Genomic DNA, 26,209 nt, shown 5'->3' on the forward strand with positions numbered 1-26,209 from the left:
GATTAATCAATACATTAAAGTTATTTCTTAGTACTTTAGACAGAAACATTCACGTTTCATTTTTAAAAAATATAGCTCGTATGGCGCAGTGGTAGCGCAGCAGATTGCAAATCTGTTGGTCCTTAGTTCGAATCTGAGTGCGAGCTTTATCTTTTAAAAACAATTTTCTTTTTTCTTCCGCTAAAACGGTAATTTCCTGGTTTAACATTACTATTTTTATTTTTATAAATCCATGTTATATGTACTTTGGTTGGTGTTACTTGCAATGTATAATATTTGCAAGTTTCATGGCCGAAGGTCAATAGTAAATAGTAAACAAAAATTGTCCTACCTCTTTTCTTAGGCGCAACGCGTCCTTGAGAAAACGACCTAACACCCTTTTACGCGTTATTTGTTATTATGAGCATTTGTGTCAGATTCCATAAAGAAAAATAGGACATAGTTAAAACCAAGTCTATTCACTAGATCTAAAAACAAAAGACAACTTTAATTTGGGGTTGGAAGGCATAACTTACTGTTTCTGTTTAAATTAAGCCTGGTATCAGATAGTTGACCAATAAGATTTTTTTGAGTTTTCATCAACAATATAAAGAAAATGCCTGTTCACGATCAAATCAAAACGGGAGAAGAGAATACAGAGCAGGTAAAAAGTACAAGAAAGGAATTTGGGAAAGTGAAGGAAACGCCACGATCAACCACAAGATATCCTTTGAATGAAGTCATTGTAAATAACCATCTCATTGAAACCACTAGGAGTAATGAAGTAGCCATTCAGAAGCCCATTCAGAGGTTCCGGAGGGAAGAAAGTGACATGACATATATTAGATTGAAAAAACGACGTGTCTATGATGACCGTAAGTCAATTGAGACAGATCGTAACCAAGAACAAAAGGTAGTGCTTGGTCGTAATACTGACAACCTGAAAACTAACAGTAAACCAGAAAAATGGAAAGACTTGGATAAGGCTGAACTCAACGACATATCAATGGTTGCAGAATACTCAAGTTCTATATTTGAATACCTCTATAGGCGGGAATTGGAGACTTTGCCTTCTCATAATTATTTGTTGGAGAGATCTTCTAAGTATCATATACGCCCTTCCATGAGAGCAATTTTGGTTGATTGGTTGGTGGAAGTCCATGAGAAATTCCAATGTTATCCAGAGACTTTATTTTTATCCATTAACATTATGGATCGTTTTCTTTCAAAAAATAAAGTTTCAACTAATAAACTGCAATTGCTGGCAGTTACATCATTATTTATTGCCGCCAAATTTGAAGAGGTACGATTACCAAAGCTAGCAGACTACGCTTACATTACAGATGGTGCAGCTTCCAAATCAGATATAAGAAATGCGGAAATGTATATGCTTACATCATTGAACTTCGATCTTGGTTGGCCAAGTCCGATGGGATTTCTACGAAGGATCTCGAAAGCAGACTCTTACCATTTTGAGACAAGAAATATTGGAAAATTTTTACTTGAAGTCGCCACATGTTCTCATCTTTTTGTTTCTTTAAAGCCATCCTTACTAAGTTGCATGGCAATGTATACTGCCAGGCGAATTACTAATACGGATGATATATTATGGAATGAAACATTTAAGCATTACAGTGGTGGGATTGATCCCCTCCATGACCAATCATTCCAAGCACTCTGTCGAGATTTAGTTAAAGAGGTAAGTCATCCACAGACGAAATTAGAAGGTTTAGCCTTGAAGTTCAAAAAACCAATTTTTGGTTCATTATTTTCCAAAGTGCACCAATGGTGTGATATGCAGGTTTCCGACAATTTTAGCAAATTATTCACTGAATAACTTTTGGCCTCTCTAAGGAAAAAAATTTGTAACTAGTATGATTATAAAGGACTTTGGTCTCTCATCTATTTCATTATATTAAATTAATTGGTAGTGTCTTACAAAAGTATGTAAAAATAGTATATATTCAGTTTCTATGGTTATGGCTTACGGTATTGAGTAGGGAGGAAGTGACCTCAAGAGAGCTTGTGCTTTGTAATGTTGAATATGAGTATGGGTATGCATATACAAATTCTGGTAAATGAAAGAAGTTTGTATACAATATTTTGTTAATTGCAAATGCTTATGATCTCATTCCTCTGTCAATACTATGCTAATTTATGCTATTGATATTAGTATTGTTATTAATGATATTAGTGTATTATTGTTCATGCAGAGTCATTATATTATAGCCATTCTTCCTTACCTTCAAGGCCCATTGAACTGATATGATGGAAGCCTTCATGAAACGTCTAGATTGGTATTTTCTGTGAAATTCATCATGAACAATAGGACTAACCAAATAATCCATAATCATATTGCACACAGGATCAAGTTGTTCTTTTGTATAACCTCCACTGTAATGGATAAGGTTTCCATCCCAACCTCCTTTACCTAACATTTTTCTTGATAAAAACATTGCAGCGGCTGCACAGAGGGATGGTAATATTCCGATAAATCTAAAATCTACCAATGAGATTTCTAATAGGAATTTTGCAAGCGTTCGAGATTGTATATCGTAATCATCAGCTTTGGATATTCTTCTTAAAAAATTCATTGGATTTGGGTAATTCAAAGTGAATTCAAGTGTTTTTAAAATAAATTTCTCACCTTCTTTTATTTCTTCCTCTGTGCATGCCCCATCTGTTTCTGAAGCATAGTGTTTAATACTAGGAGAATAAACTTCTTCGTATTTTGAGGCAATAAATAGACAGGAGGTACCAACTAGTTGGAGCTTATCCAGTTGCACAAGTTCTTTGCATAAAAATCGGTCCATTATATTTATTGCTAAATATAGTGTTTCAGGTAACAATCCAAACTTATTATGAATTTTAACAAGCCAATTTACCAAAATATCTCTATTTTGATTGATGTTTTTATGTTTCTTTAAGTCTTCCTTGTTTGGAAGGGTGACTACTTCTAAGTGATATAAATAGTCAAATATATCATTCACATATTCACTAACCATAAAAGGGTCGTTAACATCTTCAGCATCAAGATCTTCCCATTCATATTCTTCAGTACCGTCCTCGGCACAAACTTTAAACTTTTTTGGAACTTCTTGTTCAACGACTGTCGATATTGGCCTTTTCTTATTGATGTCTGCTGAATCATTATTCACAGTTGGTGGTTGTAAAAACTTGACGTTTTGTGTGGTAGGTTGTGTATTCGTTGGTCCATTGTTAGTGGAAGAAGTTGAGTTACCACCGTCTTGCTCCTCTTCAACAATTGATGAAAGTTGCTGGTTTCCCGCGGAGAAAGGATTTTGGTTTTCTTTGTTGTTCTTAGATATCGTTGCATTCATAATTTGTGATTCTTTATTATTTTCAAGATTTATACTGTTCTGAATTTTTTCCTTTTCATTCAATAACGTAGAACGAGATAGTATATCTTTATTGGGTTGTGGGATTCTACTTCCCTCTTTCTTTGCCGTATTTAAACTTGTTTTGAGTGCTCTTATTCCACCATTCTGAACAGATTCGTCTTGCATTAACGTGGTATTTGTAACGTTATTCAAGGCTAACCTTTGAACGTTTCTTAATATTCTCGAAGAGTTGTTCGCATTTTGTGTGTTTTCCAGATTTTCTGATGGTAACGACATTATTTTGCTGTAATATTATGGCTTAGAAATTGCTATAATACTCCTTTGTTAACTTGAAGATTCTTGTAAATATGAACTGAGTGGTATGAGGACTCAATGGGAAGGAACTTGGAGAATCAGGAAACACAAACTTCAATTAGAAACGAAAGAATTCAGAGAGACGACTGAATGGTTGCTATACTGCTGTAATCTAAGAAATTGCAAAGGTTGAATACGGAATACCACTCAAATAATATTGTTAATGAAATCAATTGTAGTATAAAATATAGCAACTACAATTCGAAAAAATTGAAGGTTTTCGATCAGGCAAATAATAGTTATTGCTCTTTTCCCTGAATTGGATATTCAAAATTTCTGATTGATGATGAATAGCTCAAAGGAGGAATTCTGGCAACTTTCTTCCATGAGATTTTAGTGAGAAAGGGCTTCTACGTTTTTTTCACTCGCTAATGTTTTTGTTTTCCCCAATTCGTACATTCTGTTTATGTTTTTCCCGTTTAGGGAACACTACGGGCTTGATGCGCCGAGTCAGATCCTGTCGTTTCCAAATTTGGATGACATTTTTCAGGACGACGCGTTGATCAGGATCATGGTTTACAAAGCTGTCCCCAGGATAAAGATAAGCTGACGCTGACACATTCCATATTATCTGAATAGAAAATAGCTGGATGTAAGGTTACTTGTCAAATCAATGTTAGATTGTCTTGCAGTTTTGAGTGCTAATTTTTTTTGGGGGGGAAAAATAGTTTAGGTTTGAATATTTTAACTAGAGTGTATTTCTCCCACACCACAGAAAATAACTTTGTGATTAACTTTAGGTAAACCTTTAATAAGCCATATTTCCCCACAAATTTTTTCTGTAAAAGAAAAATCTTGTTAATCAAAAATTTATCCTCAGGTTAGAATGTCTCGGTCAATATGGAAGCAACGTGTGTCTTTTCTTCCGAGACTAGTATAATTCAATAAATATGGTAAACTACAAAGCAATTCCAGTAACGTTTAAGATGGAATCTCTTAGAAACTGTAATTGCAATTGCTGGAACCATTGCTCTACAAGATAAGGGACGCAAATCTTATCAGTAATAACTGTTTGAGGTTTTTAAAAACAAAAAAATTTCTTTGGGATATCTAGTTACAATTCTTTTGAGAGTAATTGTTAAGAAAATTGTTCTTCCTCTTGTTAAAATGAAAAAACGAACTTTTTGGAAGATTATTTATTCCTTTTTAGAAATGTTAATATCTTGGCCTTTTTGGAAATCTATTTAAATAAATTAAAAATTGAAAAAAGTAAACAAAGAAAAAAAATCTGGGGTTTTCAATTATAAATCAACTCAAATTGATAAGATTTGTGTTCCTTATCTTGTAGAGCAATGGTAGGGTTACTTTGTTCACTCATTTTTATTATTAATATACAATATTTTCTTCGTGGTTTTTTCTATATAATAAAATATATAATATCTAAACTAATATTTAACCAATACATTCTTTCTAACTTTTCTTACCCTTTATATAGTTTTCCATTTGGGTAGAAATATTTTCTTCACATAGAAACCAGAGATATTCAGACGTCGTCGGATAAGCCTATTCTGATCATAGAATTTTCTAGAATGTTCTACAACTTTTTTGTCAAACTCTAAAATTATTCTTTTCTTTTTGATCATATTCTATATTGTTCTTTTTCATTCTTTGTGGAACAACTTGCTCTTTGATAGACGTATCCTATCCATCTTGTAGAATATTCGGTTCCAGCACAAATAATAGTAAAAGTTTTAATAAAAAAGAAATACTACTATAATCTTCTGTTTTGAGTTCTAGTATGAAAAATTAAAAAAAGAACTCCTCATAGGGGGCTCGAACCCCTGACATTTCGGTTTCCTTGTTTCAAGCAATGAGCGCTTAAAAGCCGAACGCTCTACCAACTGAGCTAACAAGGACGAGTTCGGGACCACGTATGAGCGTTGTCCTCAAAATTGAAATTATTATAGTCTAAATGTATTGTTAGGCCTTGCTTTTACAAATTACAATGTGCTAGATTAAAGTAAATAAACTTAATAACACAAAATAAACGTAAAAGACTGAATATCTTTCTCTATCTAATGTATAGAAAGTATACAACTATATTACGTGTTTATTCTTATGACACCTTCTCTTTCCATCAAAGCTCGACGATGTAAATCATTACAATTATCCTTTATAACGTATGTTTATTCATACGCTTACGTAAAGGCTAATCAATACATAAATGATGCTAATAAGGCTTTATAAGCGGTAATATTCTTTTCTATAAAAATGTTTGAACTCATCCATAAGGAAAGTGTTCAAAGATTGAAGATTTCCAGTTTATTAGTTATGCTTGAATAAACTATTTACCTGAAGAATGGTGCTTATTTGAAAATTTGAATGCCAAACCAATTGTTATTGAAAGAATGTTTCAAATACTGGAGGCTTTCTTTCCTAGTAAGAACATTTGGAGTTAACATCATCAAGAAATAAAGGTTGAATCCATTTCTAGGAGTGGCATCTTTGAGATTTATTTTTCCTATTATTTTGTGATATTAGAACTACTACCCAAAACACGACATACGTAGCTACATATGAATAATTAAAGAGAGTAGCAGTTTGGAGGCCCAATTCCCTCGTTTTTTATTTTTGAATATTTACGTAGACTTAGCGCCTGATCTTGCGTCGAAAAAGTTTCCTAATGTTTCATCGCGTTTCATGTAGACACCGCATCGGAGAATTACACGCCACTCTATTGTTTATTAGAAACAAACCTGAAAAAAGATTCCTCAATGATAGATGTTGTACTCTTTAATGTTCAATCTTTGATGCATTTGTTCCAAAATTCCTTCATAATAGAAAGGAAAACGATCCTAACATGTCTTGGCAGGAAATAAAGGATTTTGATGTTCCATTATATCTACCACTAGCATATAGCAATAGAGTTCATAAGCTATGTCTACTACCGAACGGGCTTCTGACGCTTTTAATTTCAGATCCTGCTGATACAGTAACTTCCTGTTCTTTATCAGTAGCCAGTGGATCACATAATGACCCTAAAGATATCCAAGGTTTAGCTCATCTATGTGAGCACATGATCTTAGCTGCCGGTTCGAAGTCATATCCGGATCCGGGATTGTATCATGAAACTCTAAGTAAAAATAATGGGGTACACAATGCCTTTACAACAGGAGAGCAGACAACATTTTATTTTGAAGTTCCAAATGTACATCATGGTGGCGAATTGGTTTTTGACGAGATACTTGATATATTTGCATCATTTTTCAAAGAACCGTTATTTAACCCTTTATTGACCAATAAGGAAATATATGCAATCCAGAGTGAACATGATGGAAATATGTCTTCTGTAACCAAGATTCTTTATCATGCAACTAGAATGCTTTCAGATCCTGGACATCCATTTAGTCAATTTTCGACTGGGAATATGAACACGTTGGCAAGCATACCCAAGCTCCAGGGTGTCAATCTTCAAAGGACTTTATTTCAATACTTTAAAAAAAATTACTATGCCTCTAAGATGACTTTATGCTTGAGAGGGCCCCAATCAGTGAATATTTTAACAAAATATGCTTTATCAAAATTCGGGGATATCAAAGAAAATACAGCACTTACAAGAAGTAGGTTTGGTTCTATGAGTTCTATTTCGACCAAAAGATCTTCAAAAAGTTCTACAGAGAATCATAGCACCAAGAATGATCTGGAAAGTTTTAATATTTTAGAGGAGTCTTGGCGACAAAAATATTGCGACATTCCGTGCTTCCCCGAGATCTCTAAAGAAAATATGATTTTTATTAAATCAAGCAAACAACCAACTTTAAGGATACTTTTTCCAGTAACGGATAATAAAACCAGATTTACAAAGGGAGAAATTAAAATATTTGGAGACTTATGGTGTGAATTGTTTGGAGATGAGACAAAGGGCTCTCTTTGCTATTATCTGGTTGGCAAAAGTTGGATAACTAGTTGCTATGCTTATACCTCTTCCTTTGCGTTAGGAAATATTGGTCTAATTATAGAGCTTACTTTAACTAGTACAGGATGGGAAAATTCTGATACAATTATAGAAATTGTTCTAGGAAAGTTGGTAGAAACTTTTTCTGAACAATATGTCCATGAGTTAGCTAATTTTATGGAGGACCAAAATAGCATCGATCTGATACGATTTCTTTATCAAGTACCGAAGAAAAATCCAATGGAAGAATGTTCTAATTTAAGCGAGTTATTACAGAATGATTTGAAGGCTCCAAATATGGCGTACATATTTAAGGGCTCACCTCCAATAACAGATATGCACGAAGGTAATGTTGGTGGCATCAATAGCGAACATAATCAAGAATGGTGGATTGATCAAGCTATCAAATTTCAATCGTTTATGAAGAAATTCATGAATTCTTCAAATGCCAGAGTAATTTTACTAGGCTCCCTTGAACGAATTCCTGAGTTATTCAAGAAGGAAATCCAAAACACGCTAACGACAGAGCCTTTTTATGAATTTGAATATAAAATAAGTACCATAAACCTCAAGGCTTCTCAAAGTGTTAACACTTACGAATTTTGCATTCCTCACAAAAACAAATTTATACCGTCAGCCTGTAAAGGTGATGGCGTTCTAGAACAATTATTTTTGGAATCATCGTTAAAATCCCAATATTCCAATTTACATCTTCAAATAAATAGTATGTCTTTTGAAAATAAGCCTCAATTAGTAGGCCGAAATCAGCGATACGAAATGTGGACACTTAAGGAAGATCTCAACTCAATAATGGATCTCAAATCGATCGTGTCATTTGAAGTTTTATCTACTGATATGAAAGGATCTCCAGAAAATACTATACATTTGGAAATATTAAATCAAATAATATTCACACTAATCTCCCCACAACTATATCCAGCAATTAAATTAGGATACTTTTATGAAATATCTGCTTCTAGTAAAGGTGACGTTCAACTAAGATTTACCATAGGAGGATTTTCGGAAGGTATCTTAATGTTGATTGAAATTATTATCAAAACAATAATTTTTATAACGACTACGCCTGATTTCCCCTCTAAAGAATTATTAAGAAGGGCAAGGGTTCTAGTGAGGAGTAATTATGAAAATGCTGCAGCAGATAATTGCGTGAAATTGGCAAGTCTTGGCCTTTTAATAGTTCTAGAAGAAAATATGTGGTCTTTAGAAGATAGGATTGATGCACTAGAAGACGTAACTATGGCGTCTTTTAAAGAGTTCTGTCAATCATTTTTAAATGGTTCCAAATATCTAACTCTTTTTATTCAAGGCAATTTGTCGTATGCGGATAAAATAAATCAATTTTTAAATTTAAATTTTACTAAACATTTGGATATTAATAAAGACACATCTCTACCATTGAATGCACATACTTCAACTCACATATTAAAGCCTGGTACAAATATATTTGCCGAATATCCAGGCCCCCTCGACGATCCAAATAATAGTATCGTCTATTTCATACAGACAGGTCTTCGGTCAGATACCGATTTGTGCACTTTAACCTCCTTTACTGAGTACATTATGTCCTTGACGTTAGTTCCTGAATTAAGAAACAAGAAACAAATTGGATACCTCGTCATGGGTGGATTGCGTGTCCTCACTGATACAATTGGGGTATACATTACGGTAATGTCAGGGAGCGAACCTATAGATTTGGAATCAAAAATTGATGAATACATTGCATTTATTGAGAATGGAGTGCTGAATCGTTTAACTGAAGCTACTTTCGAACGAGAATATAAGCAAGCATATCTAACTTTGTTAGGAGATAACAACCAAAATAAAGGAGGCAAATTGAGTGGGCCTGCTAACTTATTAAATGAAATTGTACCGAATGTACAAGTTGGAAGTTCGGACCAACTTAACAGCACTTCAATGAAGCTTCACCGTCGATTCAGAAATCAAATATCAGACAAACAATATAATTTTACTGATGAAGAACTTCATATAGATATCCCTTTGATTGAAAAGTTGACATTGTCATCGTACTTAAATTTTTTTAAAGACAAGATATCCATTTTCTCACCAACTCGATCCAAACTATCAATTATGATAACGAGCTCAATGGCTGCTAAGGATATCATTAATCGTAAAACTTATCTACAACTGGAAGCATTTTTGAAAATCAAAGGCTTCACTATAAAAAAGGAAAAATTGCAAGAGATAGTGGACAGCGCAGATGGGAACTCTTCCTTACTAATCAAGAATCTATTTAACTATTTCCGATCTCGTAACGAAGGTTGGAAGCTTTGTACGGTGGTATTAAAGGAAGTAGTAAAAATGTCAATTACTAGTTTGAAACAGCACTACAATTGGAGTTTGTCAACAAAAAAAGAAGATAAAGATAAAAGTGTAGATTGGAATGGTCCTGTGTCATCAACGGTGGAATTGAAAAAGGTAGCCAGACTGACCGAGCTGCCAACATATTGTATTTCCTCTGTGGCCAATTAATTATTTGTAAATAATTATAAATGTATAGATATAATGCGTAGATACACTTTACATACCATATAACCTATCATCTAGGTGCATGTTTCATGGAGATAAGCATTATAGTTCATATTTTCAACAATTTCTACGCGATACTTGCGTTTCTTCCATCTGTAATGTGCTCAAAATGCTCGCTCGAGAAAATTTCTGAGAGTCCGAGAATGAGCAAATTGCCCAGGCAAAGAGGGGAGCCCCTCGAGCTGGCTACGCCATTTATATATAAATATATATATACAACCGGAATTGATACCGCCAACTAAAATGTTTCAAGGTGAAGAGCCCAAGTAGTGACTTCTATTAGTTTGGTGATAAATACTAATAATTTTTTCAAATAAAAGAATGAATATGGATATGTCTACATCAAAGACAGCGGCAAGTGCCATGTCTTCCATGATAATGTCTAAAATGACATCCGAAAGTATGAGTATGGCAATGTCATCGATGTCAGATATGATGTCCATGTCAATGGCTTCTTCTAGGAGTTCTACTGCGGATTCAATGAAATCAACAAAAAGTTCAAGTATGTCCATGAGTATGTCATCGGTAACCAGCACATCTTCTCCTACCAATTCTGCAACTTCTACTTCAATGGGAGCAATGTCAAGCATGGCAATGGATGGAATGGGTCAAATGTCTATGTCGTCAGGTACTAATTCCTCTGACTCAATGGCCTCGATGAACATGGAAATGAACTCGTATCTAACAAGGAAATACAAAAACTACCCTGTGTTATTTGAAAAATTACATGCCAATAATAAGGGTAAAGCATTTGGGATTTTTTTGCTACTTGTTGTTGCCGCATTTGTCTATAAGTTTATCCTTTTCACAAGTTGGTGCTTAGAAGTTCATTGGTTCAAAAAGTGGGATAAAGCCAATAAATACTGTTCGTTATCAACGGCCTCTAATATGAAGAAAGATCCTGAAGCTCAATATTTTTCAGATGATACTTTACAATCCCAAGCATTGCCCAAATTACCTAATATCCTTTACGATTTTATGACACCTTCCTGGACCGACCTATTTCATGACTTTATTAGAGTTCTCTTGGTATTTTGCTCCACGATGCTCATTTATATGCTAATGTTGGCAGCTATGTCTTTTGTATTAACATATGTTTTTGGTGTTATCCTTGGGTTAACACTGGCAGAAGTGGTTTTCAACAGGTGGAAACTTTGTATGTTAAAGAGATGGGATATCCAAAAGGAAATCGAAATTTGTAAGAATTGTCCAGGTGCCGGAAATTGTAAATGTGGAAGACACAATGGTGGTACAGTTAATAATAATAGAAATAATAATGGAACGTTAACTGATGAAGCAACGGTTTCCTCCAATGATGAAAATACTCAAATTCAGGACGAGAAAACTGAAAATACCGGTTTGAAGACAACTCGGAAAGAAGCAAATGCTGAAGCTCAATGTAATTGTGAAACAGAAACAACTAATAAAAACAAACACATTGAGAGAAATATGTTAGAAACTGCAAGAATGCAAGAAAGATCTGGTGATATGGACCACAATTTGTTACCTGCAGAAAAGTTCACCTAAGCAAAATTAAATCGAAAATCCCTTGAAAAATAATAATCTTTATTCTTACCTTTATAAATATTCATGTAAATACAATGAATCAACTATTCTTAAAGATTTAAACCAATTTATTATTTCATATTTAATTAGAGACGCCGATGGCGCCATTAATAAATAACATCGTTTTGAACGGGTTGAGTTTTCGCAAGTGGAAAATGTTCGCGGAAATCCCTTTAGCTGTTTTATTCAAGAAATGCTTTTATTGACATTGACCTGTGGCAGTTCCAGGATGCATTGAAAGTACTTAGAGAAGAAAAGAACAAATACAAAGGAATTTTAACTCTTCTTTGCTTAGAAGTAATCATTACCAAGAAAGGATTACACCAAAAATGGAAGAGGATAAAAGTGATAACATCGTTGCTAGAGATGATGAGGTTGCTCAAGATGTTGAAGACAAACCACCTAGTGATGAAGAAGAAGGTGAAGATGTCTTTGATTCCTCAGAAGAAGATGCTGACTTAGATGAAGATGAGGATGAAGCAAGGAAAATCAAAGAAGGATTTATTGTAGATGATGAAGACGAAGACGACCAGGTCGAGGGCGGAGTTTCTAAAAGAAGAAGAAAGCATAAAAGAAGACAAAGAGAAGAAGAAGATGATAGATTATCTGAAGATGATCTGGATCTACTTATGGAGAATGCAGGTGTTAGACGTAACCAAGAAACTGCATCATCAGGAAGATTAAAGAGATTAAAAAGAGAAGGAGAAGATGAAACAACTTCCGAAGGTACCCAACAAGAGGTTCAGAAAACACAAAGTGCAACCAAATTAGATGACTTTTTCTCTGAAGATGAGAATGAAGAAGAAGAACACACAGTCGATGATACAAGGAGACCAGATTATAACAATAATGAAGAGGACCATGAAAACAGAAATCGTAAAAGTGGTATGTTGGACGAGTTAGATGATTTCATTGAAGAGGACGAATTTTCAGATGAAGATGAAGAGACCAGACAACAGAGACTGGAAGAAAAGAAAAGGATGAGAGACCAACGAATGAAACAACCTACTCAAATCACAGGTCTTTCCTCTGATAAAATTGATGAAATGTATGATATCTTTGGTGATGGCCATGACTACGACTGGGCATTAGAAATTGAAAATGAGGAACTAGAGCAAGGTACGTTAGATGACCTAGATGCTGAAGAAGAAGGCGAATTTGGTGAACAAACTGGTGCCTCAAAAGCCAAGAAGAAGATTACTCTACAAGATATCTACGATTTGCAGGACTTGAAAAAGAATTTAATGACAGAAGAGGACATGATCATAAGGAAAACTGATATTCCTGAAAGATTTCAGGAGATCAGGGAAGGTTTGGTTAATTATGGTGAATTATCTTTGGAAGATCAAGAATTAGAGACCAACTGGATTAGTGATAAGATATCATTGGATAAAAACTTTGATGCATCATATGATCTAACCGAGTTTAAAGAAGCCGTTGGAAATTCTATCAAATTTATTAATCAAGATAATCTGGAAGTCCCCTTCATTTATGCTTATCGCCGTAATTACATAGCGTCAAAGGATAAGGATGGGTTTGTCTTAACTGAAGATGATTTATGGGATATTGTAGATCTTGATATTGAATTTCACAGTATTATCTACAAGAGAGATTATGTCAAAAGATTTTACAAGGAATTGAATGTCGTCGACTCAATGGTGGATGAGTATTTTAGAAACCAAAATGCAGCCTCAATTGCCGAATTGAACTCATTACAAGACATTTATGATTATTTGGAGTTTACTTATGCTCAAGAAATTAATGAAGTTTTGTTGGGCAACACTGAAACAAACGGGAAGAAACATCTTAAAAATTCAAGCTACGAGAAGTTTAAGGCAAGTGAACTGTATAATGCCATTAAGGATATTGGTGTAACTGCGGAGCAGGTTGGAGAAAATATAATATCTCAACATCAAATTCATATCGCTGTTGACCACCCAAGTTTAAAACCAAGAGAGGTCATCGAATCGATCTTAAATGCGAACTCCGGTGATTTGCAAGTCTTCACCTCCAATTTCAAATTGGCCATAGATACAGTTCAGAAATATTTTGCACTTGAACTTTCAAAGAACACCAAGATTAGGGAGAAGGTGAGATCTGATTTTTATAAATATTACTTGGCAGATGTTGTCCTTACTTCAAAGGGTAAGAGAGAAATCCAAAGAGGTTCATTATATGAAGATATCAAGTATGCCATTAATAGAACGCCAATGCACTTCCGCAGAGATCCAGATGTATTTTTACGAATGCTAGAAGCAGAGAATTTGAACTTATTAAGTGTCAAGCTACATATGTCTTCACAGGCACAATATATTGACCATATGTTTCAGATTGCATTAGAAACGACGAATACCTCTGAGTTAGCAACAGAATGGAATAATTTCCGTAAATCAGCCTTTAAACAAGCATTGGATAAAATCTTCAAAGATATATCTAGAGAAATTAAGGATGACTTAGCAAAGACGTGCCAGAAATTAGTGGCGAAGACAGTTCGTCACAAATTTATGACAAAATTAGATCAGGCCCCATTCATTCCAAACATCAAGGATCCAAAAATCCCCAAATTACTGACTTTGACTTGTGGACAAGGGAGGTTCGGAGCTGACGCAATAATGGCTGTGTACGTCAATCGTAAAGGTGATTTTGTGAAAGATTTCAAAATAGTGGATAATCCCTTTGACAAAATGAATCCTCAGAATTTTGAAGATACATTAGATAATATTATCCAAACTTGTCAACCTAATGCAATTGGTATCAATGGTCCAAATCCGAAAACACAGAAGTTCTTCAAACGACTACAAGAAGTTATCCACAAAAAACAAATTGTTGATAATAGAGGTCATAGTATTCCAATTGTCTATATTGACGATGAAGTTGCTATTCGTTACCAACATTCTGACCGTGGTGCTCAAGAATTCCCTAATAAGCCACCTCTCATTAAATATTGTATTGCACTTGCACGTTATATGCAATCACCCTTATTAGAATATTCAAATTTGGCCACTGAGGAACTAACGTCTTTATCAATACATCCACATCAATCCTTGCTACCCCAAGCAATGTTGGTTAAAGCATTAGAGACTGCCTTTGTCGATATTGTGAATTTAGTTGGTATTGAAGTTAATAAGGCAACAGATAACCCATATTATGCTAGTGCTTTGAAATATATCTCTGGTTTTGGTAAGCGTAAAGCAATTGATTTCCTAGAGTCATTACAAAGACTCAATGAGCCACTATTAGCACGTCAGCAATTGATTACTCACAATATTTTACATAAGACGATCTTTATGAATTCCGCAGGGTTCTTATACATATCATGGAATGAGAAAAGGCAAAAGTATGAAGATTTGGAGCATGATCAACTAGACAGTACAAGAATACATCCTGAGGATTACCATTTGGCTACCAAGGTTGCCGCAGACGCTTTAGAATATGATCCGGACGCTATTGCAGAAAAGGAAGACCAGGGTACTATGAGTGAATTCATTGAATATTTAAGAGAAGACCCTGATCGCAGAACTAAACTAGAATCATTGAATTTAGAATCATATGCAGAGGAACTTGAAAAGAAGACTGGGCAAAGAAAACTAAATAATTTGAATACAATTGTTTTGGAATTATTGGATGGTTTTGAAGAGCTAAGGAACGATTTCCACCCATTACAAGGGGATGAAATTTTCCAAAGTTTAACTGGTGAAACCGAGAAAACATTTTTCAAAGGGTGTATTATTCCTGTCAGAGTTGAAAGATTTTGGCACAATGATATTATTTGTACTACAAACTCGGAAGTTGAATGTGTAGTTAATGCTCAGCGTCATTTAGGTGCACAACTAAAAAGACCTGCCGAAGAACTTTATGAAGTAGGCAGGACATATCCTGCAAAGGTTATTTTTATTGACTATGCTAATATTACTGCAGAAGTGTCCCTTCTAGAGCATGATGTCAAACATCAATATGTCCCAATAACTTACAGTAAAGACCCATCTATTTGGGATCTTAAACAAGAACTGGAGGATTCAGAAGAAGAAAAGAAAATTACGATGGCCGAAGCTAGAGCTAAGAGAACTCATCGTGTTATCAATCATCCATACTATTTCCCATTCAATGGTAAACAAGCTGAAGATTATTTAAGAAGTAAAGAACGTGGTGATTTTGTAATTAGACAATCTAGCCGAGGAGACGACCATTTGGCTATTACTTGGAAACTAGACAAAGATTTATTCCAACATATAGACATTCAAGAATTAGAGAAAGAAAACCCATTAGCCTTGGGGAGAGTGCTAGTTGTTGAAGGTCAAAGATACCATGACTTGGATCAAATTATCGTGGAATATTTACAAAATAAGGTTCGTCTTCTTAACGAACTGACGTCAAATGAAAAGTTCAAGGTAGGAAACCAAAGAGATGTTGTTAAATTCATTGAAGATTATTCGAAGGTGAATCCAAATAGATCTGTTTATTATTTCAGTTTGAACTATAAGAACCCAGGTTGGTTCTATCTGATGTTCAAATTAAACGCGAAAAGTAAACTTTACACTTGGAATGTGAAGTTAACCAATACTGGATTTTTTTTAGTGAATTACAACTACCCAAGTGTTATTCAACTCTGTAATGGGTTCAAGACATTGTTAAGATCAAGCAGCACTAAAAGTAAGACAACGGCATATCATTAATCAATTTGTTAAATCTTTCTATTGTTTATGTTGATTTTATATTAAACAGTATATAATGTAATATAATATGATGAATTCTTAAATGTATTTTTAGTGTTCAACCTTGTCCACGATATTTGATGTTCGATTGATGTAGTCCTCCTTCCCATTTTTTCATGGATCGTTAATCTGAAAAATCCCGCTCTAGGAGAGTCATACTGAATAAATTTAACACATCGCGGTTAAGAAAAGATCAACAATTCAGCTTTTTGTCATTGTTTGAGTAGTTGATACTTTCAATCCGTTTCCCAGTAGTCCAGTTACATCAACTTCACATTTTATCGTTACTACAGGAACTAAACTTCTCGTTATAAAATGTTACTTCGTGGAATTAGACCAATTCGCTCCAAAGCCACGGGTTTGCCGTTACAACCGTTCATTGCTTTGAATACTCGAAGATTTAATAGCACAAAACTGAAGCCACAGAATAGCAAGCCTGCTCTCGATCCCAAAAATGCAGTTCAGGTATCCAAGGAAGTGGTAAAGCTGCCATTATGGACAAGAGTAAAAAAGGAACTTCATCACTACTGGGATGGTACCAAGTTATTGGGACTAGAAATCAAAATATCGTCCAGACTTCTTATAAAGATGTCTGGTGGTTATGCTCTGACACGTAGAGAAATGATTCAACTGAAGAGAACTACTCAAGATATTGTAAGGTTGGTTCCCTTTGCAGCATTCATTCTTATTCCGTTTGCTGAGTTACTGCTTCCAGTGGCTTTAAAATTGTTCCCAAATTTACTACCTTCTACTTACGAATCGAAAAAGGATAAGGAATCAAAGATTGCAAGTTTGAAAAAGACTAGAGAGGTGATGTCTGGTATCATTAAGGAGAATAAAGTTCATTTCAAGCCGAATGACATAACGGATGAACAAAAGGCTGTTTTCAATAGCTTTTATAAACACGTACGTGAAACAGGTGAACCAGAATCTAGGGAACAGTTAATTACAGTTGCCAAGTTATTTACTGATGATACTGTACTAGATAATCTTACCAGACCTTACTTAGTTGCGATGGCCAAATATATGAACTTGCAACCCTTTGGTACGGATGTTATGTTACGTTATCGTATCAGATATAAGATGTTAGATTTGAAGAAAGATGATTTATCGATATATTATGAAGATGCAGAACAATTAGAATCCACTGAATTGCGTAGTGCGGCTGCATCTAGAGGTATCAGAATTTCCAATGTTACTGATGAGAGGTTAAGATCTAATTTGAGAATTTGGTTAAATATGAGGTTAAAGGATAAGATTCCTTCCACGTTATTGATTATGGCGACTGCCTATAATTTTGGTGATGTCAATTCCAAGAAGTCATTATATGATGCTCTTTGTGATGTCTTAAGTGGTATTCCAGATGAATTATATCACGAAGTTAAGGTCAATGTGGTGAAGGAAGCAGACGTTACACCCAAGCAGAAGCTTGTTCAACTGAAGGAACAAGTGGAGATTATGCAAGAAGAGGAACAACAAGAAGAAGGTGCAATTGTTAGAGTAAAAGACGAGCTAAGTCTAGATGATTTGGATAAGAAACACCAAGAACAAGTAGAAACGGTGCAAACGAAACCAGAAGACAACAAAGCTGACATTAAAACAAAAACTCAAGATATTACTGAGGAAAAATCTAAAAAGAACATGTAAATAAAACAAAGTGCTTGCCTCCACTATTCATAAATACTCCATCCAAATATAATGTATAATACTAGTAATTTTCTATAGAACTATACCCGCAACACGTTATTTCTTTCAAATGGAAATTCATATAGTGGTCAGCATAAGACGAATTCTGAAATGCGACAGTGTTTATCCAGTGAGCTGAGAAAAACATACACAAATATTTACTGACGTAGAGGAAAGCCATGTTTTGAGTCTAGACATCGGGCCAAGCCAACGAATTTGGCATGAAAAAAAAGTCTACTACCTTATGGCATGCCTTTCTATGTCCAAGAATCATTTAGTTCCGTGGAGGTTCCACCAAAGAGACCATGGAATTAGAGGCAGAAAATTCATACGTACAAGGTATTTCAGTTTGCTTTCACGGAGTTAGTTGGTTCCATGGAGAGGTCATAACGCATACTACAAACGTGCCGGACATTACCTCACTGGTGCAGATCTCCCCTATTTTGTGAGAGAGTGTTCTAGATATGAGATAAGCATACTATAATTACTAACATCCATTCAAGTCCGGGAATAAATCTCTATACGGAGCGGAAATTATCCAATTCGACTTGATTCAATTTTCCAGTGTCGTAATAGGACAACGGCATACAGATTTCGGAAGATCTTATTTCCACGGAGAAGGCGCTCCGCTCCCCTCGCCTGAAATGAAATATATCATAAGACTTGAATATTTTGAGCTATATAAAGGGTTCTTACGGCATCACTGAACAATCGCAATTATTTTCTCATCTCTTGCTTTATAAAATCTCTCATAAGACTAAATATTCATTAATATTTTGAAGATAATAATACTATACCACCAATGTCCCAAGTAAAACAATTGAAAGCCGCCTTAGGTAAGATCGATACCGGTTACGGTTTGATGAGTTTGACCTGGAAGGACGTTCCAGTCCCAAAGGATCAAGCCTTCAAATGTATGCATAGAGTTATTGAACTTGCTATGCAACGTGGTAATAAAGCTTTTTTCAACGTTGGTGAATTCTATGGTCCAAATTTCATAAATTTGAACTACGTCAAGGATTTTTTCAAAAAATACCCTGATCTAAGAAAGAATACTATTATTAGTTGTAAAGGTGCTTACAGTACTGTCACTTACAAACCTCTTTTGAAGACTGATGAAGTCATTAAGAGTGTTAGAGATTGTGTGGAACAAATCGGTGGTTACATTGATATTTTCGAACCTGCTAGATTGGACCCTGAAGCTGCTGACGAAAGTGAAGTATATGCACATGAACCCTTTGATGCTTTGGCTGCTTTAGTTGAAGAAGGTGCCATTGGTGGGATTTCCTTAAGTGAAGTTACCGCAGAGGAAATTGTTGCTATCCACAAGGATTATGGTAAGTATTTGGTTTGTGTGGAAGTCGAATTGTCCATGTTCACTAAGGACATTTTGAATAATGGTATCGCTAAGGCTTGTAATGACCTTAACTTAGTTGTCATCTGTTACTCTCCATTAGGTAAGGGTCTATTGACGGGTACTATTAAGAAGAATGAAGATATTGAAGCTGGTGATGTCAAGAAGGGTTTGAAGATTTTCCATGGTGATGCTTTGAAGCAAAATTTGCTGTTGGTAAAATTTTTGGAAGAAGAAATTCTTGCCAAACGTGATCCAGCTCATCCCATAACTTTACCACAAATTGCTTTGGGTTGGATCAAGCATTGGAACCGTCAACCTGAATTTAGCGGCGCCAGATTTATCCCAATCCCAAGTGGGTCCACTTTAGAAAAGATCAACCAAAACTTTGAAGAAGACAAGTGTAGAATTACTGAAGCAGAATTTGAAAAGATTGAAAATTACTTGGATGATTTTAAGGTTGTAGGTGGTAGATATGAATTTATCGGACATTGAATCAACTGCATTACGGCATTGATTATTTAAACGTTGCACTCCTTAGCTCCTGTTTGTAACCAGACACATTTTTAGACATATTCTTAAACATTCTTTCTTTCAACATAGTTCTACATACCGACATTAATTGAAATTTTCCTATTCTGTCTACGTATTTTAATTCAAGTAGCATCGCCTAAAATCAACTCCGTGGAAATTCATCACCGAATTTCCACGGACTAAATACTTTATTTCCATGGAAAAACCACGCCAAAAGGTAATCCTTTTATTGCCTACATCTGCAGTACATAAGCAAGGCAATATTGCCTCGAGACATGAAGTACGTCAAGAAATTCTTTTTGACATACTTTTGGTCTATGCAGCAGCAGGAAAACTAAGTGCAAGAAAAAAAAAAGGATGGCTAAATTGGAAAGAATATGGAAGGATTAGCTGAGATCGCAACTGGGTGTGGGGTGCTGGATTTAGTCCCGAGAGATGAACCAGTTCTAAAGCAACAGACCTTTGAAGGTTTGTTGAAAGTAATCGAGTTCTCTGGAGCCAAGAATTACAAGCTTTCTTCAATGTTGGTGAACTCTACGGCACTAATTTAATTGCTTCATTATACGTTGGGAAGTTTCTCGAAAAGTATCTTGACACAAAAGAGAAGATTATCATTAGTTGTAAAGATGCCATGAATAGGAAGCACCTTGTTTGTGTCGAAGTTGAACTACCAATGCTTTCATAAAAAATCTCTACCGATGGTATTCGCAAGCATGTAATGATGCCAATGTGTAAGTTACCTACTTGTCAATAAGGAAAGGATTCTTAACTAGTGCTATCCATTAGAATGAAAACCTGACAACGTCAAAAGATATTTAAAATATTTTAATGGTGATGATTCAAACAAAAATGTTCCTCTTTTTAAATTCTTGGAAGATGAGATTGTTGCAAAAGGTATTGCTTCCCACCCTATAAAGATAGCCCAAATTGCATTGGGTTGGGTTGTCTACTGGAACAAACAGAAGTAAGATGGTAATACAAAGCTCATTCAAATTCTATGTGAAACGACGATTGACAAGCTCGTACAAAATTTTGAAGAAGAAAAGGTACTGTTACAAATGATGAGTTTGCTAATATTGCTTAAACGGGCTTACTGAATATAGAAATAAACTCAAATTTATTGGAAAACCAGTTTACATGTAGCTGACAGGTTAATATTATTAAAATTTCCCCTCCTTGATGAAATACAGTTATATAGTTAGATTGTATAAGACACCATCTGCAAAGGAAGCTCCCTATCGAATATATCTCATCTTAAAGTTTTCTTCCTGAGTTACTACCTGAGCACCAATACTCTTCTTATCAGTAGATTGAGGATGAATAACAGCCTCTTCCAACTTTTAGTTAACTCTCCTTTAAACGCAAATACTAGACCTTGAACTAATACCCCCTTTGTTAATTGTGGGCCCACACCCTTCCAGAGAGCAAGAACGCCTTCCTCTTTATATAAATACCTCAAAACCTCTTCAAAATGTTTAAATTTCGAATTGGATCTCTGCAGCGATACTTTAGCAACAATTAGCGGCTGAGTAATAATGGTAGATATTATCTTAGCCAAAGCACCAAGAATAAAGTTTTGATTTACTGTCAATTGTCCAGAGTATGATTTTTCACTGTTGCTTACCTGTTTGAGCAAGATGTCTTTGAATCTTTGATATGCAGCAAATGTAATGGATGGGTTAACCGTAAGAATTAAAGATACTTTAAATCCCTTCCAATAACTTGATAATTTTCCATTACTCTCCACGTAAATTTGCTTTAAGACAGAATAAAAATCTACGTTGTCCTTATCATCGGTTGTTTGCTGTTTTGTTAATATAACTTCAATGGGATTATTAACTACCTGGGTCAAAGCAGCAGCCCCGACCCCAACAATGAGTTCCTCTACGGTTGATATGCTATTAATTGGTCTTGCCTGAGTATTTCTTAAGAGTTTTAATGAGAAATACTTTCTTCTTAAGAAAGAGTACCAAAAGAAGTAGCAAAAGCTTTGAACAAATTTTGAAAAGACAGATGTCGACATTCCTTGATAAAGTCCCCGCAACCCACGCTTTCTGAAGATACGAATTAAACATCGGATAACATTTTCTTGTCTCAATATTCTCTTATCTTTTTCTGATAATTCATCAGTTTCTTTTGCCTTCGTTTCACTTTGAATAACAGTCTTAGCAACATCTAATGGGTAAACAATCACATTGGCCATGGTGGAAGCAATAGCTCCCGTAATAGCAGATTCTAGATTACTCATTTTGTAGAGGTTTTTAAAATGAGGATTCAACGCTACTTTTGCTAGGACAACTTTCAGTCCCTAAAGTGACTATTTCGGACCTTGCAGTTTTTATACTCTAGCCATCTTTTATTTCATTTCGGCAAAGGTTCCGAAATTAGACAAGCTCGGATCGAAGGGACCATTCAGCGCTAATTAATGCCCGGACTTTTAGTTCTCGCTGAGCATTGTCTACCAACAACTGGCATTAAACGACAAACGAGTTAATTGTCTTTTGAAATGTATTATAATTTTTGGGCAAGATGGATTACTAATAGAATTTTCAGATTAGGCTTCTATTTTCACCATTTATTTCAAAATAAATGATCTGGTATATACTACTATCCAGTCTCTTAATAGGTGCTCTTTTTACCGAAGTCTTTAAACAACTTAGGTTCCAGTAGCTCCGTTGGTAAGTAATATGACAAAAATAATTATACGCCAGTAGAAATTAAAAGGTACTATAAAATTACTTATCTATCTCTAAAATTTGACTTCATGTGGGTAACATTTCTCATTTCTCCCATTCTTCCTTATACTACGTCCTTCATCCCTGACCATACTTTTCCTCATATCAAAGGCATCCTTGTCATCATCGGTCTTCTTCAAAGTTAGTGGATAACCGTCGGCAGGAGAATTATAGTAACCAATTACTCGTCGATATACACTATACCCTAGTTTTTCGTATAAATTGAGGGCCAAAACATTATTACATTTCACAAACAAGTCAATAAAGTTTACTTCGTGCGGTGGAGAATCAGTCATTGCCTCGAGTGAATTACACAATTTGGAAGCGAGTGAAATTCTACGGAATTCAGGAGCTACTGTCACAGCAGTAATATGAGAATGCCATTCATGGGTTTTACCTTCAGTTTTTGCCATCATATAACCTGAGATGTTGTCATTTGATGTGTCCCCAATTGTTGTTTCTACACTCTTGAAGAACAATTCTGGCCATAATATTAGATACTCGAAGTAGAATTCCAATGGAAAGTTCTCCGTTAATATATCTAAGTTGACGTTATTCAATTTAAAAAGATCCGTCGCTTCGAACGATTGCACGGTTGTCATCTCTGTCTGATCTCTTGTTTTGTCCTATTAGTTCTTCAAATCGTCCGAGGAACTATTTATTATTCAGTAGCTAATAAATGGCAAATTTCAGATGTTGTTCCCAAAATGTGTGACTGCTCTTTTCTTCAAAACATCCGGACATCTTGTCTCAAGCTAGTTTTTATTTTTTTATTTTTTTTGTTCATTTTTTGAATTTTTCGGCTGGAAAAGCAAACAAAGATTTACCGCGTCTTGGAAGGAAGACATCGTCCCAGGCGTCTAGTAAATTCCCTTGGGTATTCGCTGATCCTGCCTACGGTCCACACCCTCTAATTAATTTGGGCCTATTACATACATTATAACTAAAGTGGTTTAACATTTATTAAACAAAACTAGACCACTAGAACAGCAAATATAACCAAAAATGGGTAAGGGTAAGCCAAGAGGTTTGAATTCCGCTAGAAAGTTACGTGTCCACAGAAGAAACAAGTATGTTAATTTGTGAAATATTGAAAAAGAAAATGTATTATTTGGAAAAGGATGTGATTTTGTTAATGTGGGTTTCGATCGTTGGTGCTTTAACGACTTGCAATGAATCTGCATGAGAACATATGATACCATACCGGTTGTAGGGAAAGTTTCCCTAATACTAAGCAAGCAATGGATAAAGAGATCTAGAACGATAAGAACACTTCCAAATTTGTGGAGAATGCAGATATCAGGTCCCATTTATATCGAATTAGGATCTATCTTTTGAAAAATAAACACATTTCTTTCCAAAGAAAAAAATTCCATCTAACAGAGTACTAACTTCATTAATCTTTATGATTATTATTTCAACAGTCGTTGGGCCGAAAACAACTATAAAAAGAGATTATTGGGTACTGCCTTCAAATCTTCTCCATTTGGTGGTTCTTCTCACGCCAAGGGTATCGTTTTAGAAAAATTAGGTATTGAATCCAAGCAACCTAACTCTGCTATCAGAAAGTGTGTTAGAGTTCAATTGATCAAGAACGGTAAGAAGGTTACTGCTTTCGTTCCAAATGATGGTTGTTTGAACTTCGTCGATGAAAATGACGAAGTCTTATTAGCCGGTTTCGGTAGAAAGGGTAAGGCTAAGGGTGATATTCCAGGTGTTAGATTCAAGGTCGTTAAGGTTTCTGGTGTCTCCTTGTTGGCTTTGTGGAAGGAAAAGAAGGAAAAGCCAAGATCTTAAGTTAGAAAATACCAAAATACCAATAATAAATATTTGTATATGCTATTTCATTTAAGAAACTGTATAATTCTTTAAAGCACGTTAATTATAATCAATCCATTGGATTCTTCATTTTGTATTATGAATTGCAATGACTGAAAACCTATTTTCACCTAGGTATCGAACTAATTAACAAATAAGCAAGTTGATAATCTATTTAAACTACATACAAAAATACTAACGAAGTACATATTATAGGCATAGTCCTCCTTTATTTAGCTCTCTTGTGCTTATTTAGTCTTGATGCCAATCTCTTATACATCTCACTATTGTTTAATGTAGAACCAACACCAGTAGTTCTAGCCGTAGAACTAACTGATGCTAAGTGATTAACAGGAGCGTATTTATAATCAGTGGTTGTTTGAGCTGGTGCTGCTGCTCTATTTCTTCTAGCTGCTGCTTGTTCATATAACGTTTGTGCGGTCGATCCTCCTGATGTCTCGGATGGTCTCTTTCTCCTGCTCTTGGCACTACCCAATGCAGATTTCTTTCTTAATTTTTCTGAATCAAATTCTAATTCCATGATTCTCTTATCTCTATAATTATCTGAAGCCCCTATAACAGGACGTGTCCATTCAGCAATTAGTTTTTCAGCTAGTTTTGCCAATTGTGGCTCAACACGCTTTGATTTGGTATAAAAGATAACAACTCTTCCCAACCCACTTTCTTTTAAATGTTCTGTCTTAATAGGCAGATCATTTAGTGCTGCAAATAAAGATTTTTGAATCTCAAATGCAGGTAATGATCCATCTGGTAATGGCTCTAGCCAAATTCTAACACTCTGTAGTAAGTTATTATCTAAAATCGTATCTGCTAAATTTGCCTTTGATAAAACACTTGAAACCTTAGGTAGCAATTTAACCTTTTGCATGGCAATTAATGAGGTATTCCCAGTTTCAATTCTCTTGTTTAATGTATCGATATCCATTTGTGCGGCTATGTTCATTTCATCCTTCAACCTTAAGATTTTCTCATCTAGATATTGTTCCAAATCATCTTCATCTCTTCTTGTCCTTCTAACCTTTGGCTTTTTCAATATACGGTCTAGTTTATCTTCCAATTCTCTACGTTTCCTGTGTGGATCTTCAAATGCATTATCATTCAAGTTTTCAGTAACATCAAGCGAAGCACTTTTTGGTAAATGTGGAGCACTCATCTTGCGTAAGTCATCATCACTTTCATTATCAGAAGCAGTGGTTTCGATATGTTTACGTGTTCTTTCCCCACCATTGGCAGTATTAGTAGTAGCCACGGGAATATTGTCATCATTCTCAATATCTGCATAGTTTGCTGTCTCTGTCATTGGTGCAGAGTCCTCCTTTGAACCAGCACCATCCACATCAGATACAGCATTACTATGTTGATTTGGACTTTCTCCTACCTCCTGTGTAGGGGTGGAGTCGAGAGTAGCTGGTTCTTCTGTCGTTGTTGTTGTGGTGGCAGTGGATTCAGCGAATGCTGGATCAATAGACGTTGTCTGATCTGTGGTTAAATCGCTCATAATAATAAAGTATAGGTTCCGTCGTAAACTTTTATCTTTGAGATCGCTTTCAATGAGTTGTTGAAGAGTTCTTAATACCTTGTCTATTATCAACTTCCTTTTTTCAGCAAATGAAATTTCTTCCACT

The 26,209-nt window shown here is 35.1% G+C and overlaps 11 protein-coding genes and 2 non-coding genes across 13 annotated transcripts; 8 read left to right on the plus strand and 5 right to left on the minus strand.

Moving 5' to 3' along the window:
- Positions 1–74: 74 nt before the first annotated feature.
- Positions 75–146, plus strand: NCAS0Atrna3C. Its single transcript has one exon. It is a non-coding gene; the product is annotated as a tRNA-Cys (tRNA).
- Positions 147–595: 449 nt separating this feature from the next.
- CLB5 (B-type cyclin CLB5) lies at positions 596–1,816 on the plus strand (the record flags this gene model as incomplete). The annotated part of the gene is made up of 1 exon (XM_003674052.1): positions 596–1,816. One exon carries the CDS (start codon positions 596–598, stop codon positions 1,814–1,816), a length of 1,221 nt encoding a protein of 406 aa, XP_003674100.1.
- A 361-nt stretch (positions 1,817–2,177) lies between these two features.
- Positions 2,178–3,617, minus strand: CLB2 (B-type cyclin CLB2; the record flags this gene model as incomplete). The annotated part of the gene is made up of 1 exon (XM_003674053.1): positions 2,178–3,617. One exon carries the CDS (start codon positions 3,615–3,617, stop codon positions 2,178–2,180), a length of 1,440 nt encoding a protein of 479 aa, XP_003674101.1.
- A 1,836-nt stretch (positions 3,618–5,453) lies between these two features.
- Positions 5,454–5,514, minus strand: NCAS0Atrna9K. The gene is given in 2 exon segments: positions 5,454–5,490; positions 5,454–5,514. It is a non-coding gene; the product is annotated as a tRNA-Lys (tRNA).
- Positions 5,515–6,495: 981 nt separating this feature from the next.
- Positions 6,496–10,101, plus strand: AXL1 (Axl1p; the record flags this gene model as incomplete). The annotated part of the gene is made up of 1 exon (XM_003674054.1): positions 6,496–10,101. The coding sequence occupies one exon, from the start codon at positions 6,496–6,498 to the stop codon at positions 10,099–10,101; it is 3,606 nt and encodes a 1,201-aa protein (XP_003674102.1).
- Positions 10,102–10,479: 378 nt separating this feature from the next.
- On the plus strand, positions 10,480–11,685 carry CTR1 (high-affinity Cu transporter CTR1; the record flags this gene model as incomplete). Its single annotated transcript, XM_003674055.1, has 1 exon — positions 10,480–11,685. The coding sequence occupies one exon, from the start codon at positions 10,480–10,482 to the stop codon at positions 11,683–11,685; it is 1,206 nt and encodes a 401-aa protein (XP_003674103.1).
- A 368-nt stretch (positions 11,686–12,053) lies between these two features.
- SPT6 (chromatin-remodeling histone chaperone SPT6) lies at positions 12,054–16,397 on the plus strand (the record flags this gene model as incomplete). The annotated part of the gene is made up of 1 exon (XM_003674056.1): positions 12,054–16,397. One exon carries the CDS (start codon positions 12,054–12,056, stop codon positions 16,395–16,397), a length of 4,344 nt encoding a protein of 1,447 aa, XP_003674104.1.
- A 354-nt stretch (positions 16,398–16,751) lies between these two features.
- Positions 16,752–18,083, plus strand: YLH47 (Ylh47p; the record flags this gene model as incomplete). Its single annotated transcript, XM_003674057.1, has 1 exon — positions 16,752–18,083. One exon carries the CDS (start codon positions 16,752–16,754, stop codon positions 18,081–18,083), a length of 1,332 nt encoding a protein of 443 aa, XP_003674105.1.
- Positions 18,084–18,924: 841 nt separating this feature from the next.
- On the plus strand, positions 18,925–19,971 carry NCAS0A11670 (pyridoxine 4-dehydrogenase; the record flags this gene model as incomplete). Its single annotated transcript, XM_003674058.1, has 1 exon — positions 18,925–19,971. The coding sequence occupies one exon, from the start codon at positions 18,925–18,927 to the stop codon at positions 19,969–19,971; it is 1,047 nt and encodes a 348-aa protein (XP_003674106.1).
- A 1,315-nt stretch (positions 19,972–21,286) lies between these two features.
- ANT1 (Ant1p) lies at positions 21,287–22,258 on the minus strand (the record flags this gene model as incomplete). The annotated part of the gene is made up of 1 exon (XM_003674059.1): positions 21,287–22,258. The coding sequence occupies one exon, from the start codon at positions 22,256–22,258 to the stop codon at positions 21,287–21,289; it is 972 nt and encodes a 323-aa protein (XP_003674107.1).
- A 501-nt stretch (positions 22,259–22,759) lies between these two features.
- NAT3 (peptide alpha-N-acetyltransferase complex B subunit NAT3) lies at positions 22,760–23,347 on the minus strand (the record flags this gene model as incomplete). The annotated part of the gene is made up of 1 exon (XM_003674060.1): positions 22,760–23,347. The coding sequence occupies one exon, from the start codon at positions 23,345–23,347 to the stop codon at positions 22,760–22,762; it is 588 nt and encodes a 195-aa protein (XP_003674108.1).
- Positions 23,348–23,750: 403 nt separating this feature from the next.
- RPS23B (40S ribosomal protein uS12) lies at positions 23,751–24,542 on the plus strand (the record flags this gene model as incomplete). Its single annotated transcript, XM_003674061.1, has 2 exons — positions 23,751–23,815; positions 24,170–24,542. 2 exons carry the CDS (start codon positions 23,751–23,753, stop codon positions 24,540–24,542), a joined length of 438 nt encoding a protein of 145 aa, XP_003674109.1.
- Positions 24,543–24,792: 250 nt separating this feature from the next.
- On the minus strand, positions 24,793–26,082 carry SPN1 (transcription factor SPN1; the record flags this gene model as incomplete). The annotated part of the gene is made up of 1 exon (XM_003674062.1): positions 24,793–26,082. The coding sequence occupies one exon, from the start codon at positions 26,080–26,082 to the stop codon at positions 24,793–24,795; it is 1,290 nt and encodes a 429-aa protein (XP_003674110.1).
- Positions 26,083–26,209: the final 127 nt, after the last annotated feature.

Source organism: Naumovozyma castellii, chromosome 1 (genome assembly GCF_000237345.1).
Source record: "Naumovozyma castellii chromosome 1, complete genome".
NCBI lineage: Eukaryota > Fungi > Ascomycota > Saccharomycetes > Saccharomycetales > Saccharomycetaceae > Naumovozyma > Naumovozyma castellii.